The sequence below is a fragment of the Euleptes europaea genome, chromosome 13 (genome assembly GCF_029931775.1).
Source record: "Euleptes europaea isolate rEulEur1 chromosome 13, rEulEur1.hap1, whole genome shotgun sequence".
NCBI classification, from domain to species: domain Eukaryota; kingdom Metazoa; phylum Chordata; class Lepidosauria; order Squamata; family Sphaerodactylidae; genus Euleptes; species Euleptes europaea.
This window is the reverse complement of record NC_079324.1, coordinates 58,014,139-58,030,769: the sequence shown is the minus strand read 5'-3', so window position 1 is coordinate 58,030,769 and position 16,631 is coordinate 58,014,139. Positions and strand designations below refer to the sequence as shown.

Below are 16,631 nucleotides of genomic sequence, written 5' to 3'. Positions count from 1 at the left end.
CCAGCTTGCTGGGGGTAAAGGGAAGATGACTGGGGAAGGCAACGGCAAGCCACCCCGTAAACAAAGTCTGCCTAGTAAACGTCGGGATGTGACGTCACCCCATAGGTCAGGAATGACCCAGTGCTTGCACAGGGGACCTTTACCTTTAGGAGTTAAACTCTCCCTGCCCTTTCCCTAGTGGCAGCTTTTAGTCTTTTAAAAACCCAGGTCCATCTCACACTTCCCTGGTCTCATCCAGCATAACCCTCCAACACACACACTAGTAGGTCAGGGAACCGGGACTCCCAATGCCGGATTTTAATTTCCGCAAGCCTTTCTCACCTTTAACAACACTGCAGTAGTGAACACTCTTTTTCCCCACCAAGGGGGAGAAGAAAACAATACACATTCTTAGTATTTCGCTCTGGGGAGGTTTAAAAGAAAATACTTCGCCCGCTCGCTCATCAATCCAGTCTCCGAGAGCGCAGCCTTCCCTCCGTTACAAATGAACCGCCGGGATTCAATTGCTTTATCACGTCAGTAAATGTGTGTCATTATTCAGAACCAGCGTCCGATTCTTAAACTGAGCATTGTGAGGTTATTTCGTTCCCACTAAATCATAGCACGCGGGTGCAGCCCTGGAAAGATGGATAATTTTCAGAAGCCGAATGATTTGTCACTGGGGAGCATTGCCCCGGCGCCGATTGGATCCTGTGTTAGGCTGTTTTGTGATTAAAGGCGCTGGCGACAGATGAATGGTGAGAAGAAAGAGCTTTCAGGAATGCGTGCGGTAGAGGCTGCTTCGATTCTGATGGATACATGCGCCGATGCGTGGAAGGAAAGAAGTGGGGAAAATATATATAGGCCTGCAAAATAATGTACAGATAAAACATGCGAGTAGCTGCAATCGCCTGACGTGTCGCTTGCAGGACTGTACCACATCAGGTGGGGATACCGAATATTGCACTGAATGTTCCTTGCATTCGCTTCATATACTTCTGCATCATAGCAACTAGAACTCCCGAGAGTGACAAGAGAGTTTCCCCTTCCTGGGCCCAGAACTGCACTCAAAGAGTAGATGTCAATGGCATTTCAGCTGAATGGAGGGAGGTGTCTGGTGGGGTGCCACAGGGTTCGGTTCTGGCCCCGGTACTTTTCAATATTTTTATAAATGATCTGGGTGAGGGTGTGGAGGGACTACTCATTAAATTTGCAGATGACACCAAATTGGGAGCAGCAGCGAACACCAGAAGATAGAGATAGAATTCAACGAGATCTTAACACACTGGAAAAGTGGGCAGATGTGAACAGGATGCAATTCAACAAGGATAAGTGCCAAGATCTACATCTGGGTAACAGAAATGAGGAACATGCATACTGGATGGGGGATACACTTCTGGGCAGCAGTGTGTGTGAACAGGATCTTGGGGTACGGGTGGACCATTAGTTAAATATGAGCAGCCAGTGTGATGCAGCGACAAAAAAAAGCTAATGTGATCTTGGGGTGCATCAACAGCGGCATAACATCCAAATCACAAGATGTCATAGTTCTACTGTACACAGCATTGGTCAGGCCACACCTGGAGTATTGTGTGCAGTTCTGGGGGCCTCACTTCAAAAAGGATGTGGACAGAATGGAGCGTGTGCAGAGGATGGTCAGAAGCCTGGAGACCAAGCCCTACAAGGAAAGGCTGAGGGATCTGGGAATGTTAAGTCTGGAGAAGAGGAGGTTGAGGGGGGACATGACTGCTCTCTTTAAGTATCTGAGGGGCTGTAACTTAAAGGAGGGCAGGGAGCTGTTCCTGTTGGCAGTGGAGGATAGGACTCACAATAATGGATTTAAATTGCTGGCGGAAAGCCCCCTGATCCTTGTCACTCTCGTCTGCACCCGCTCCATTCTGTCCACATCCTTCTTGAAGTTTCTCCCTTGCGCTTATCAAGTTGGTTACGTTTTGCACTATACCGTTGAATCCTGACTCCCTTCTTTGCAACACCCCTCCCGCTTTCTGCCTGGGATATAAGGACTCCTGAATCTCTATTCCTACTTGTATCTGATGAAGGGAGCTTTGACTCTTGAAAGTTTATTCCCCAGAAATCTTGTTGGTCTCTAAGGTGCTACTGGGCTCGAATTGAGCTCTCCTATCCCAAGGCAGCTAACAGCCAGGGAAGGGTGAAAACGATGCAAGGGATTGAATTAAAATCAGTTTTCCCCCACAGTCCTGATCCAAATCCAGGCCCTGCATGGACCACATTTAAAAGTTAAAGAGGGGCAAGGGGTGGATTCCCGACTGACACCTCGTCCTGACTCCTTTAACCCTTGAAAGAGATGACGATTCCACCATTGCCTACAGATAAACCCGACAGCTCTTTCTTCTGTCCTGTCAATGTGACATTACAGGGGACTTTGCTGCTGCAAAACCTGAAAGGACCGAGACAATCTGCCAAAGTTTGACTTCTTTTCTCCCAATGTGCGGAGAGCTTAGGGTTTTTTTGTTTTTTTTTTAATCCTCACCAAAAGTGATCAAAGGCTTGTTTCAGCGTTGGAAAAAGTCTTCCAAGATCCAAAACATGGGAACATAAAGCAACTGTCCTGGGCAGAGGCTGGAATCGCAGCGAGGAGCCCTGTTTTTGCTTTTGTAGGCGATCAGTTTAACACTTTGAAATGTTTAGAAGTGAGATGAAAGGGAGCGTTTTCAAGGGGAATGAAAGGCTCGGCGTGGTTCAAAGTGAACAGAAAGCGGGATCAGAGAGGTGGTGTAACCCCTGTCATCCAGTTCTCATATTGGCCTGGCTTCTGAAGAAGGCAGGATCCAGACACGAAAGGGGGCTGCATGTTCGAGGCCCGGCGTGGCACTCTCAACCCTTCTGCAGGGCTGCCAAAAAAGAACAGCCTGAAAATAAAACTGCCATAAGCAATGCCGCGGGTTTTGCATTGCATTCACTGCATCACTGCGAGCTAACCTGATTGTGTGGAAATCCGCCATTTTATTATTTTTTACCAACAGCAACCTAAACGAGAAGTCACATTGTTTTATGGTTATGAAAGACAGGGTTTATTTGTCCTAGACCCTACAACGACACATGAACTTGGGGGAAACTACTCAAAGGGATATTTCAGACAGATGATAGTTGTGTTTAGGGTTGTGCATATCAATAAACCTGAACTGAATATAAACCCGAAATTAGCAGTTTCGGCAATATTCGGGTTTTGGTTTTATCAGATACCAAAACCTGGGAATAAAGCCAAAGCCAGATAGCAGATCACCAAATCAGCTGAATAGCTATTCGGCTTTTTTCGGCTTTGGCTTTCCCCAGGCTTTTCGCTATGGGATTTTAAAAATGAGCTCTGGGGGAGGCATTTTTGAGGCAGAGGTCCCAAATTTTCAGGGTACCTTCAAGGGACTCTCCTTGCATGAACCCCAAAGTTTGGTGAAGATTGGGTCAGGGGGTCCGATTGTATGGGATCCAGAAGGGGTCGCCCCCTCCTCCATAGAGCATTGTAAACTTTACCATACTTTTCTATGGAGGAGGAAGCGACCCGTTCTGGACCCCATAAAATTGGATCCCCTGTCCCAAACTTTACCAAACTTTGGGGTTCATGGAAGGAGAGTCTTGTGAAGCAACGCTGCAAATTTGTTGACTCTACCGTGAACAATGCCCCCCCCCCGAGAATTTTAAAACTACTTACTTTTTACAGTCTGTAATGGCCACACCTTACCCAAGAATTGAGGGTGATGGCTGCCAACTTGGAATGGCTTTAAGAGGGGAGTGGACATGTTCATGGAGTAGAGGAGTATTCATGCCTACTGGTCAAGATTAATACAGGTCATGATGCACACCTCTCCAGGATCAGATGAGCATGCCTATTATATTGGGTGCTGTGGAACATAGGCAGGATAATGCTGCTGTGGTCGTCTTGTTTGGGGGCTTCCTAGAGGCACCTGGTTGGCCCCTGTGTGAACAGATTGCTGGACTTAATGGGCCTCGGTCTGATCCAGCATGACCTTTCTTATGTTCTTACGCTCCTGTTTTCAGTGGCAGCCCTGTGATCTTGGTAACGCGTTCATTATGGAGGATGATCTTGACAGAAGACTGCCACTTTCGGCGGCAACCAGATGCCGCAGTCGCGGTGTGCAGGCAGCTGCCAGTGCTTGTGTGTGATGCCCAAAGCCAATCTCGGATCCTGAGACGCTCTGGCTGTTCCCTTATCAGAGAACCCTGTAAAGCAAGCGGCCGTGTAATGCTTCAGATAGGACAAAAAGCCTGCGTTTCCTTTCTGCACAGAAACAGGGAGGAAAAATAATACAAGTCACTTCAGATAAGAGAGTCTCTCCCAGTAGCCTCGTTACTCCCAGCGAGTTTCTGTTTGATATTCCTAAATTGCATAGAGGCCCGCAAGATTAACGATCTGCACGGGGCGTTTTGTAAGAGTTTATCGGCGATTTCTCAAACAGTCGGGTTTTGATTCTTTGGCACGCACGCTGGGTTTGCATTAAGGGAATGTTTTTGCAAAGCCCTTCTAAAGACACGCTGCTCGTGTTGTTTTTGTTGTGCACTTACCGTTTAAAAAAATAAGAGTGTTCCATCGGCAAGCCTTAAGGAATTATTCTCGATATGCTGTTCTGATTGTAGTAGAAAAGAGCAAGAGTCCAGTAGCACCTTAAAGACTAACAAAAATATTTTCTGGCAGGGTATGAGCTTTCGTGAGCTGTGGCTCACGAAAGCTCATACCCTGCCAGAAAATATTTTTGTTAGTCTTTAAGGTGCTACTGGACTCTTGCTCTTTTCTACTACTGCAGACAGACTAACACAGCTACCCACTGTGAATTATGTTCTGATTGTATTTTCAAAGCCCGAGGGATGATTATGTCCGGGGGGGAAATCAAATCCCGCTTTTCAGTGGGAACAGGGTAAGCTGCTGATCTTGATTGAAATGAATAAAGCACACTGGGATCCGTCTGTGACGGAGGACACAGGGCTGCTGCTGAAAACGGCATCCCTGTGTCAGGTTCTTCAATTCCCCCACAGCTCGTGGGAGCACTCAAGCCGTTTAGGGGGAGGGGCTGTGACTCAGTGGTAGAGCCTTTGCTTGGCATGCAGAAGGTCCCAGGTTCAATCCCTGGCATCTCCAGTTAAAGGGGCTAGGCAAGGAGTTGATGCGAGAGACCTCTGCCTGAGGCCCTGGAGAGATGCTGCTGGTCTGAGTAGATAATACTGACTTTGATGGACCAAGGGCCTGATTCAGTGTAAGGCAGCTTCATGTGTTCATGTGATGCTGTGGCCAGAAAAATAGCCAGCTTGATGTGGTGAAGGTGAGGAGAAACTAGGAGCATATCATTTTGTTTGTTTGTTTATTTCCTTCAGTTATACCCCACTTTTCTCCCCAATGGGGAGACTCAAAGTGGCATACAACAGTTTCCCATCTCCATTTTATCCTCACCAGATTTTTTGTGTGTTCAACATATGGGGCCCTGAAATTCGGTGGGGTGGGGTATTGTAAAATCAGAATTGAGTGTGGGGATTACTTCAGAAGGAACACATCTGCTTGGCATGCAGAAGGTCCCAGGATCAATTCTCGGCATCTCCAGTTAAAAGGATTAGGTAGCAAGTATGTGACAGACCTCAACCTGAGACCCTGGAGAGCCGCTGCCAGTCGGAGTAGACAATTCTGACTGATGGACACAGGGTCTGATTCAGTATAAGGCCGCTTCATGTGTTCAAGTCAAAGGCTGCAGGTGTATTATCACCCGATTGGAGGTGTGTGTGTATGGGGTGTCAATGCTGCTGCCGACCAAGCGCCGTTTCAGAGGAATTGAATGCGCGAGGAGGGATGAGACGTCTTCATCCAAATGAAATGCCGGTGGCATGCGTGTAATTAAAATTTCGGCGGAGCGCTTCTGCGATCGGCCCTGGCTGACCTGCTCTCAGGCAGTTTTCCTCCTGTAGATTTGGATCACGGCTCATACTTGCCCCTGAGAGCAAAGCAGAGGAACGTAGATTAACGCTGAATGTTTCTGGAGGACTTCTGATTATCACCGACAAAGGGAGCTTTGACTCTTGAAAGCTTATACCCTGGAAAACGTGTGGATTTTTAAGGTGCTACTGGACTTGAATTTTTGATTACCACTGTTAGGCCAGGGCAAGCAGGACTGAATTCGAGCTGTTCCCATGGCATAGCTTATAAAGAGCCAGGGTGGTGTAGTGGTTAGGAGCGGTGGACTCTAATCTAGAGAATTGGGTTTGATTCCCCACCCCTCCACATGAGCGGCGGACTCTAATCTGGTGAACCGGGTTGCTTTCCCCACTCCTCCACATGAAGCCAGCTGGGTGACCTTGGGCTAGTCAAGCTCTCTTCGAGCTCTCTAGCCCCACCTACCTCACAAGGTGTGGGGGGAGGAAGGGAAGGTGCTTGTAAGCCGTTTGAGACTCCTTAAAGGTAGAGAAAATAGGCATATAAAAACCAATTCTTCCTCTAGTTGTTCTCCAAAAAAGAGGGGTAACAGGTTCATGGAAGGAGAGCAACGAGGATGATCAGGGGCCTGGAAACCAAGTCCTGTGAGGAAAGGCTGAGGGAGTTGGAAATGTTTAGTCTGGAGAAGATGAGATTGAGGGGGGACACGATTGCTCTCTTTAAGTATTTGAAGGGCTGGCACTTAAGATTAGGGCAGGAAGCTAGTCCAATTGGCAGCAGAAGATAGGACTTGCAATAATGGGTTTAAATTGCAGGCGGAGAGATAGCGGCTGAATATTAGGAAAAAATTTTTACTGTAAGAGTTTTTTGACAGTGGAATCAGCTACTTAGGGAGGCGGTGAGCTTCCCCTCACTGGCAGTCTTTAAGCAGAGGCTGGACAAGCACTTGTCAGGGATGCTCTAGGCTGACCCTGCATTGAGCAGGGAGTTGGGCTAGATGACCTGTATGGCCCCTTCCAGCTCTGTGATTCTGTGATTCAAAGCGTTTGGAAGGAGAGAGTAGTGTAGAGACAGTTACCACCGTGAGCCAACGCATGGAACAATCTCATGATTTTGCAATATGCGCAGGGCTATGTGGGTGCCATACTTACTCAGGGGAACAGAAAACTGTGTCAGATCGCACTGGGTGCAGAATTCAGCCTGCTCTGGGCTTTGGCCAGGTTTATTTATTTATGTTATTTGTAGTCCACCTTTCTCACTGGGACTCAAGGCAGATTACACAGAACGAGTCAACACAATCAACAAGGCGGGGCATTCCCTAAACAAGGAAAAAAAGATTTGGGTTGTCGAACCCACCGAAAGTCTCAAGAGAGAACTGAAGGAAGACCTAAGTGTTAACATGATGCATTAAATGATGCAAAATTGCACAGTGGGATCCAACCCACCTCAAATTATACCCAGTAGTACCGGCCACGAGCTAGTCCTTGATGGTGTGAAGATATGTGTACAATGCCTAGTGAAGCCTTAGATGCCAAAGATGTTGCTGATCCTACTAGACAGTCCAGGGGTTGGGGGCAGGGGGCAGGGAGGAGAAGAATCATGGGAAGGGGAAACTGGTTGGGAATCCGGCCTCCCAAAATGTTCCCTTTCAGGATTCTCCAAGATCTCAGGAGCTTGAGAAAGCTGTTCCTCTCCTTTGAACCAATGCTCACCTTCTCTCAACTTTCCATCCCTTTGGAGGGCATATTTAGTCCTCAACAGGATGGGGGGGGGGGAAATAATAATTTAGCAACATATTCTTCCATCCCAGTTTTCTCCCTCTAGGACCCTGTGAGCTGCCAGGGACTTGAGCAGGTGAATTTGCCTCATTCCCCCTTTTGTTTCTCTATTTCTTTCTTAAACTCATGAGTAGCTAATCTCAACATCTCCTGGTGAGCAATGCATATGCTGACTCCTCGTCAATTTTATTGTTGTTGTTGGAGGGGGATGGATCTTCCATTAAATTTACAAAGTAATGTTGTTCTGTGTACTTGAAGGGTTCCCTGGCTTTGCAGGACCCCCTCCGTCGAGGCTGTGGGTGGTCCTGTTTTTCTGCCCTGCAGATAAATTCTCAGGTATCAAGGTTTGCTATGAGCTCAATTCAAAAATGATATTGTATCGATGGATACTGAGAGCATTCATGAAACTTGAACATGAGCTCAGCCAACAAAGCTGATTGGGTTTATGGCGGACAAAGGGGGATTACTTCTTCATGGCCTGCTTAATTAACCGAATTCTTTACCATGAGATGTGACCATTAGCTTAGGAAGCTTTAGAAGGGGGATTAGACAAATTCATGGAGGATTGCTCTAGCCCCGGCTATTATTACCTGAAGTAGCTTCCATTTATAGCGAGGCAGTATTTGAGTCCCCAGCTCAAATCTCACCTGTGCCACAAACTCCCTGCTGTAACCTTGCTTTAGTCAAGCTTCTTTATCTTGAATGCATGAAGCTGCCTTCTACTGAACCAGACCCTTGGTCCATCAAAGTCAGCATTGTCTATTCAAACTGGCAGTGGCTCTCCAGGGTCTCAGGCTGAGGTCTTTCACATCACTTACTCACATCCTGGTCCCTTTAACCGGAGATGCCGGGGATTGAACCTGGGACCTTCTGCATGCCAAGCAGATGCTCTACAAACTGAGCCACAGCCCCTCCCTTTTGGCTTCGCCCTCCCTTCAGCAAGATGGGGGAAATTTCACTGGCCTCCCTCAAAGGGTTGTTGCGTAGATTGCAAGGCAATAATTTTGTGCAGCACTTTGAATAGTGAATTTGTGTGGAAACGTTAATCATTTTTCTTACACATTTCCTTACATTCCTCCCATAATTCAATTTCTGATGATGTGGACTATGAGCTATCTCAGCACAGCCTGTTTTTAAAAGCCAGCATTGGGGAGTGTTTAGTGTTGGACCAGGATCTGGGAGACTCGGGTTCCGATCCTTACTCCACCACAAAATTCACTGAGTAACCTTGCCCTACCTCACAGGGTTATTGTGGGGAAAGAAGGACATTATACCTCCTGAGCCCCTTGGAAGAAGAGGAAGAAGAGTTGGTTTTTATATGCCTTATATGACGACTTTATCACTTAAGGAAGAATCAAACCAGCTTACAATCACCTTCCCTTCTCTTCCCCACAACAGACACCCTGTGAGGTAGGTGGGGCTGAGAGAGCTGTGACTAGCCCAAGGTCACCCAGCTGGCTTCATGTGGAGGAGAGGGGAAACAAGTCCAGTTCACCAGATTAGCGGCTGCTGCTCATGTGGAGGAGTGGGGAATCAAACCCGGTTCTCCAGATTAGTGTCCGCCGCTCTTAGCCACTACACCATGCTGGCTCTCCACGCTGGTAAGGTGGAATAGAAAAAGGCATGGTGTCCGTTCCACCTTTGGGGGGGGGGGTAAATGAGGGTTTTCTATCAGTACCCTCCTTCATCTCCTTTTCTGTTGACTGGCTTTTGTGGGTTGATGAAGCCTTTTCATATTGCAGGCGAACCCTGCAGTTCAAGAACCCCATGAAAATGAAAGCATTGAAATCCCTGGTGTGTTTATTTTTAATATTTAAAAGCAATATCCCTAAAACGTGTCACCAGCTACCAATCCTTGGCGACATTTCAGCAAAATAAGCCTCCGGGATGACTGCAGTTGGTCAATTTTCCAGTGTTTGATACCAGCTTTGAAAGAGGTGATACAGATAAAAGGAAGTATTTTTTCACACAACTCATAGTGAAATTGTGGAACTCCCTGCCCCATGAGCTGTTCTGAGCCCCTTGGAGAAAGGGCAGGATAAAAATACTCCGATTGCTGGATAGATTCTTCCCTACCAAATCAGGTCATATAAGGATGAAATGGGGGTGGGGGGTGGGGATCAGGTGCTCTGGGGAGGAAGGAGAGAATAAAAATGGATAGATGGATTCATCCGTTTCCAAACGGGCAGCAAATCTGGTACCTCTTATTAAAAACTTAAAAATCTGACACGCTAGGCCTTTTGTGAGAGAAGAATAATGGTATTCAATCTCACTGCAATTTTAGTCTGTTCTCATGCATTAAGAGCTGAGACCGCTGTGTACTGAAAAGGCTTAAAAAAAAACCCACCTCAAAAAACCCTTTTAAATCTTGTAAATAGAATTCTCGTCTTTTGCATTATTGCCCAGTTTGTCTTGCGCCGAACGAGCGTTTGTTTCCAATTTTTAATTGGAATGTCTTGTTTTAAATATCTGCGCTGTTTGCATTCGACTATTCTTAGCTCTAGATGGAAAGCCGTTGCTGGCTTTGAGAGAGGAGCCCTGCTGCTGCGTCTCTCTGTGCGAGTCTGTGAACTGCTGCCCCGGGCACATGTTTATCAGGGACACGAAGTGGGCCGTTTCCTCTGAGGATGGGCAGTTGGGACTACCTCTCTGCATTGTGTGTGTGTTAAGTGCCGTCAAGTTGCTTCCGATTCATGGTGACCCTATGAATCAAATGTCCTATCTTTGACAGCCTGGCTCAGGTCTTTCAAATTGAGGGCCGTGGCTTCCTTTGTTGAGTCAATCCATCTCTTGTTGGGTCTTCCTCTTTTCCTGCTGCCCTCAACTTTTCCTAGCATGATTGTCTTCTCCAGTGACTCTTGTCTTCTCATACTGTGACCAAAATACGATAGCCTCAGTTTAGTCATTTTAGCTTCTAGGGTCAGTTCAGGCTTGATTTGATTTATAACCCACTGATTTGGCTTTTTGGGCAATCTACGGTATCTATAACACTCTCCTCCAACACCACATTTCAAAGGAATCTACTTTCTTCCTGTCAGCTTTCTTCATTGTCCAGCTTTCACACCCATACATAGTAGAAGGTAATACAATGGCATGAATTAACCTAATCTTGGTGGCCAGCAACACATCCTTACGCTTCAGAATCTTTTCTCTGCATTAGCCACACTTAAAGGGTGTTTTAACACATCCTAAATAATGCACTTTCAATCCACTTTCAATGCACTTTAATGATTGTTCGCAAGTGTGTTTTGCCGTTCCACATAGTAAAATCCAGCTGCACAGTGCATTGAAAGTGGATTGAAAGTGCATTATTCAGCATGTGTAAAAGCACCCTCAGGTTCTTTCTTGACTCCTGATGCAGCACCTCAGCAGCATCTTCTCTGCTCCCAGTGGAGCCTTTTTGGGATAAGGCATTCCCAGAGCAGCGATTCACACAGAGACACAGCAGGGAGACTTGTCTCGCAGTACTTCAGGGGTAACCAGATCCTTTAAGTCTGTCCCCGATAACATGCAACCCCCTACCTTTATGCATCTTGTTGCATACCATTCTGGTAAATTAGCAAAATACCCCTAATGCAGGGGTGGGGAACCTTTTTTCCGCCAAGGGCCATTTGGATATTTATAACATCATTTGTGGGCGATACAAAATTATCAACTTAAAAATTAGCCGACCAAGCCCCAAGCAGGCAGCTGCCCCAGATGACCCCCCTGGGCGCGGGCAAGCAGGCAGGCATCCAACCGGTGGCACACTCATCCACCTGGTGGCACAGGATGGTCTGTTGCACCAGCTGGGCGTAGCCGTCCTGCCCCATGCCGGAGTTGCTCCTGCTCCGCATGGTCGGGGCCGGATTCTACAGCCGGCTCCTGCTACTTCCACCTGCAGGGATGAAATGAGGACACACTGGCTAAGAACTCCCCCCCCCTCCCCGCACATTCTGGCCCTGCCCCCTTTAACCCCTCCATTGTCACCACTTCCGTCCCCAGCCCTCTTGTAGTACAGAGGGAATACGTTTCTCCACGGCCTGGGTGGGAAAGGGTTAACATAGTTTCTTGGGCGGTCCTAGCAGCTCCATAGCTAATGACTCTTCTGCAAGGTGGGAAAAGGTTCCTTTTCTCAGCAAAACAAACTCACATCTGCCTTGAATAGAGGCTATTCCTGTCTGCGGGAGGAGGCGGATCGCCAGTCTTAGATCCTTCTGAGCTAGAGATCTGCCAGGACCCACGAAGGGCCAGACCAAATGATTTCGTGGGCCTTAAACGGCCCCCAGGCCTGACGTTCACCACCCCTACACTAGTGGTTATGGGCAGAGAATGCTTGACTTGTTTACAGATTAAGATGTTTGATCTTTGCTTCTTTATAGCCAAGGTGGCAAATTGGCTGCCACTCTTCAGGGCTGTGTGCAATGACTGATTCAGTGGGAACACAGAGAAAAGGTAGAACGTACTGTTGCATGCAGAGTACGGAATTCCAGAGGGGGGGAATTAACTTTTATATATAAATAAAATCAGGCTTCTGAGGTATGCTGGAAAGGGTGTAAGAAATCTCTGCAGAACTGCAAGACACCCCAAATCAGGCTGAATTTATTTATTATTTATTTTATTAAATTTATGTCCTGCCCTCCCCAGCAAAGCCGACTCAGGGCGGCACACAACATATTTAAAACCAAATTCCATCATATTAAAACATTCTTAAATAAAAGTTTGCCCCATAAAAGTCTCATATTGGTGTGGTTATTGCAATATAAAGGAGCCCCGTGGCGCAGTGTGTTAAGCTGCAGTACTGCAGTCAAAAGCTCTGCTAAAGACCTGAGTTTGATCCCGACAGGAGTCAGTTTCAGGTAGCCGGCTCAAGGTTGACTCAGCCTTCCATCCTTCCAAGGTCAGTGAAATGAGTACCCAGCTTGCTGGGGGTAAAGGGAAGATGACTGGGGAAGGCACTGGCAAACCACCCCGCAAAGAAAGTCTGCCTTGGAAACGTCGGGATGTGACATCACCCCATGGGTCAGGAATGACCCGGTGCTTGCACAGAGGACCTTTACCTTTCATTGCAATATAAAACTGTAGAAGAGATAACCAATCAGTACCCCTCTCCCCAAAACAACAGTAATGTACAGAAGGGGGGGAGGTTGGGAGGCCAGCACTGATGGAGAAGAAGGGCATCATCCTCTCATATGAATCTGCCCAGGTACTCAGACTATCCTTTGAGGCCTTTGGAAATTAGATGGGTAGGATTCAATGCCTTCTCGGTGGTAACCCCACTCCAATTGTGGAACTGCTTCCCAGAAAAATGCAATTGGGTGTTAAATGGTGGTGTTGCATGTTAAGGCATACTTGCTTTGTTGCAGGGATTCTCCAGGACAACAACAACCTGTACCTCTTTCTTTTGATCTGTGGCCTGAGAAGAGTCAAAGATCCGCTGTATTTAGTGGATGATTTTTCAGGTGGGTGCCCTTGCCTTATCTCTCCACCACAAGACTTTTTTTTGTAACTTGTGACAACCCTGTGAGGTAGGAAGCTTGAAAGCATATGCGTGACTTGGCCCAGTAAGATACACTTCCAGCTTCCTACTTTGCAGGGCTGTTGTGGGGGAGAAAATGGAGGAGGGGAAAACTATGTATGCTCGTTATCCCCTGCATGAAGGGTTGCCAACCTCCAGGTGGGGCCTGGAGATCACCCAAGATTACAGCTGATCTCCAGATGGCAGAGATCAAGTTCCCTGGAGGAAATGGCAGCTTCGAAGGGTGGGCTCTATGGCATTATGCCCTGCTGAGGTCCCTCCCCTCTCCAAACTCCACCCTCCCCAGGCTTTACCCCCAAATCTCCAGGAATTTCCCATCCTAGAGTTGACAACCCTACCTACATGGCCGCTTTTCCATGTTTAAAAACAAACCAGTTAAACAGGAGATCCAATAACGGATCAACAGATCATTGAGCATTTGCTATATGCTGTTTCCTCCGCTGCAGAAAACTTTTTAATTTTCTCTCCACCCCCCACCCCCCCTCATATATAGAACTTACGCACAGACATGTATGGACATTGATCTGAAAAGCTCCGTTATTTCTCGAATGTGTGTTTATCCTTGCCTGCTGGGAATAGGGCAGCTCTGAAATCAAAGCAAAATATTGCCTGCATGTTTTCAGTTGGGAGAGAAATTATTTTGCCCCTAGCATCAAGGTAGCATTCACAGAAAACAAAACTAAGAAAAATTGACAAGAGGGTTGGAGAAGCTTCGTTGGGCAAGAGTGGTTCACAAAATTTGGGGGTGTGCCGCCACTCTTGACCTGCCCAAGGCATGATCAGTACCCTATCGATTTATTGCTATTATCATTATCATTATTAGGCTGAGGGAGTTGGGAATGTTTAGTGTGGGGAAGAGAAGGTTGAGGGGGGAAATGATTTTGCTCCCTTTAAGTGTTTGAAGGGCTGTCAGAGGAGGGCAGGGAGCTGTTCCTGTTGGCAGCAGAGGAGAGGACTCGCATTAATGGGTTTAAATTGTGGGTGGAAAGGTACCTGCTAGATGTTAGGGAATTTTTTTTTTTACAGTAAGAGTTGTTCAGCAGTGGAATTAGCTACCAAAGGAGGAGGTGAGCTCCCCCTCTCTGGTAGTCTTTAAGCAGAGGCTGGACAAGCACTTGTCAGGGATGCTCTAGGCTGATCCTGTATTGAGCAGGGGGTTGGACTCGATGGCCTGTATGGCCCCTTCCAACTCTGTGATTCTATGATTCATCATCATCGATAATAATAATGATGATGATGATGATGAAAATGTGATTGTGTAGGGAAGAGGCCAACCTTTAGAAGCTTTGGGGTTTGATTTGAATATCCTCACTTTGATTCCCCCCCTTCTTTTGGGAGAAATGAACCAGGTAGTCCTTGGCTCAGTTCAGATATAACCCCAAACCAAAGTCTTGGACTTTGTGAGTCTGTCGCCTTAGATTTTCCAACAAGTGCTATTTGTTTCTCTTCTCACCAGAACTCTCTTCCCTTCCTTGATAGACTGGCACAGAAAGGAAACCACCGTGCATCTGGTTATCATTGGACCCTCAGTAAGTTTTTCGTTAAATTTCTTTCTCTTTTGTCAAGAAACAAATTGTTTTCCAGCCCATTGGTCCATTTCGCTCAGCGCTCGCTCTTCTGACTGGCAGCACCTGTCCAGGGTCTTGGGCAGAGGAAGTTCTTTCCCAATACTTAAGGTTCTTTAGGACCTTTTATTATATGCTGACTTTCTCTACCACTTAAGGAAGAATCACCTTCCCTTCCCCTCTCCACAACAAACACCCTGTGAGGTAGATGGTACTGAAAGAGCTCTAAGAGAGCTGTGACTAGCCCAAGGTCACCCAGCTGGCTTCATGTGTAGGAGTGGGGCTGCCTTATACCAAGTTGGATTTTAGTTGGAGATGCCACCAGAGCTTAAACAATGGCTCTTCTGTGTGCAAGTAGAGCTGTGCAGCAAAAAAATAAAATTAAAAAAAATGTATTTTTCCAATCTGGATAGGGTGGAGTCAAAAAACAGCGGTATTTTCATTTTCCTGGGTTCCAAATACCGGTATGGTATTCGGATCCATTTTTTCTGGTTTCTGATATTTTTTGTCTCTATTATTCCCTATTATTTTAAAGATAAAACCTGAGAATCTTCCCCCAGGAACACCATTAAAAGCTATTACTAAACCCAACCAATGTAAAATGCAAGAATCTCAAACTTTGTAAAATGTGAGACTCAAAACTGCAAAATGTGAAAAATTCAAACCATGTAAAATGCAAGAATCTCAAACTATGTAAAACTTGAGAATCTCAATGTAAGTCAAGTATCCACAAAAAAGGGAATCTGACACAAACAAACTCCAGCAAAGAACGGACTTTTCAAAAAAAACAAAAATGCTTGAAATTGACAATCTTATCTAAAGCAGGCAGGCAAGCTGATACCAAGCCCCCACAGAAACATTGAGGGCGGGGTAGTTAAAGTGAAAAAACAGTTCTGGGAGCCTGCAAATGCTGGCTCCTGATATTCCCAGTTAATTCCAAGTATTTTCGCGATTTTTCAATACCCACTTTTCGGTTTCGCAGACATATTTTGGAGACCCAAATATAGCCGATAAGGTTTTTTCGGATATATTTTCAGCTCGGGAGTATCCACATGGACATCCCTATGTGCAAGCATATGTTCTGTTATACTTCGGCTCTTAATTAAAGAGAGCCAGTGTGATGCGGCGCTTAGAGGGTCGGACTAAAGTTGGGGATGCCAGTGGTCAAATCCCCACTGTGCCATGGAAGGTTGGCCCAGTCATGCACTCTTGGCATAACCCGCCCTACAGGGTTGTTGTGATGATTAAATGGAAGAAAGGAGAAGGACTTAAGCTGCTTTGAATTCCCATTGGGGACATAGGCGGGGCACAAATGAAGTAAATTAAAAAATTACATGCCTGATTATTGAATCTGATCGACCTTCTGCCTGTTGTGACTGGCAGTAAATTTTCAGGCTCTCCCCCGCACATACACGCTTGGTACCTCAGTTCCTTTAACTGGAGATGCCAAGGATTGGGACCTTCTGAATATGCTCTGTTACTAAGGTCCAAGTGCCGTGTCGGGAAGGCAGAGGAAACAATTATCGTTATTGTATTTGTTGCTGCTATGGCTGAAGGCACCTGGATTTTATTATGTGTATAATTTCATTGTAAATTGTGGGTTGGCTTTAAATTGTTTTTAAATGGTTGTGAGCCGCTCTGAGCCTGACCAGGTCAGGAAAGGGCAGCCTAAAAATAAAATAATAATTAAATACATAAAATAAGAGGTTTATTGGTGTCCCTGTTGGATCATCATCTGCAGAAAATAGACTGTGTTCAGTTTGGTGGGTCACAAGATTCATGAGCCTAGCCAGAACAAATTTTTGGATTTGTTCACTGAGTCTGCAGTCGTCTTCAACTGCAAATCTATCTGCTCGTCCAACGCTCAAATTCATGTTGTT

The 16,631-nt window shown here is 46.3% G+C and overlaps 1 protein-coding gene across 1 annotated transcript in view; it reads left to right on the top strand.

Annotated features, from left to right (window-relative positions):
* Window positions 1-16,631, top strand: part of GLT1D1 (glycosyltransferase 1 domain containing 1) — a 60,480-nt gene that overhangs the window by 23,189 nt on the left and 20,660 nt on the right. Inside the window, exons 7-8 of the mRNA XM_056859317.1 lie at window positions 13,014-13,109; window positions 14,666-14,715. Coding sequence (XP_056715295.1) covers window positions 13,014-13,109; window positions 14,666-14,715 — 146 coding nt within the window. The remainder of the gene's footprint in view (window positions 1-13,013; window positions 13,110-14,665; window positions 14,716-16,631) is intronic.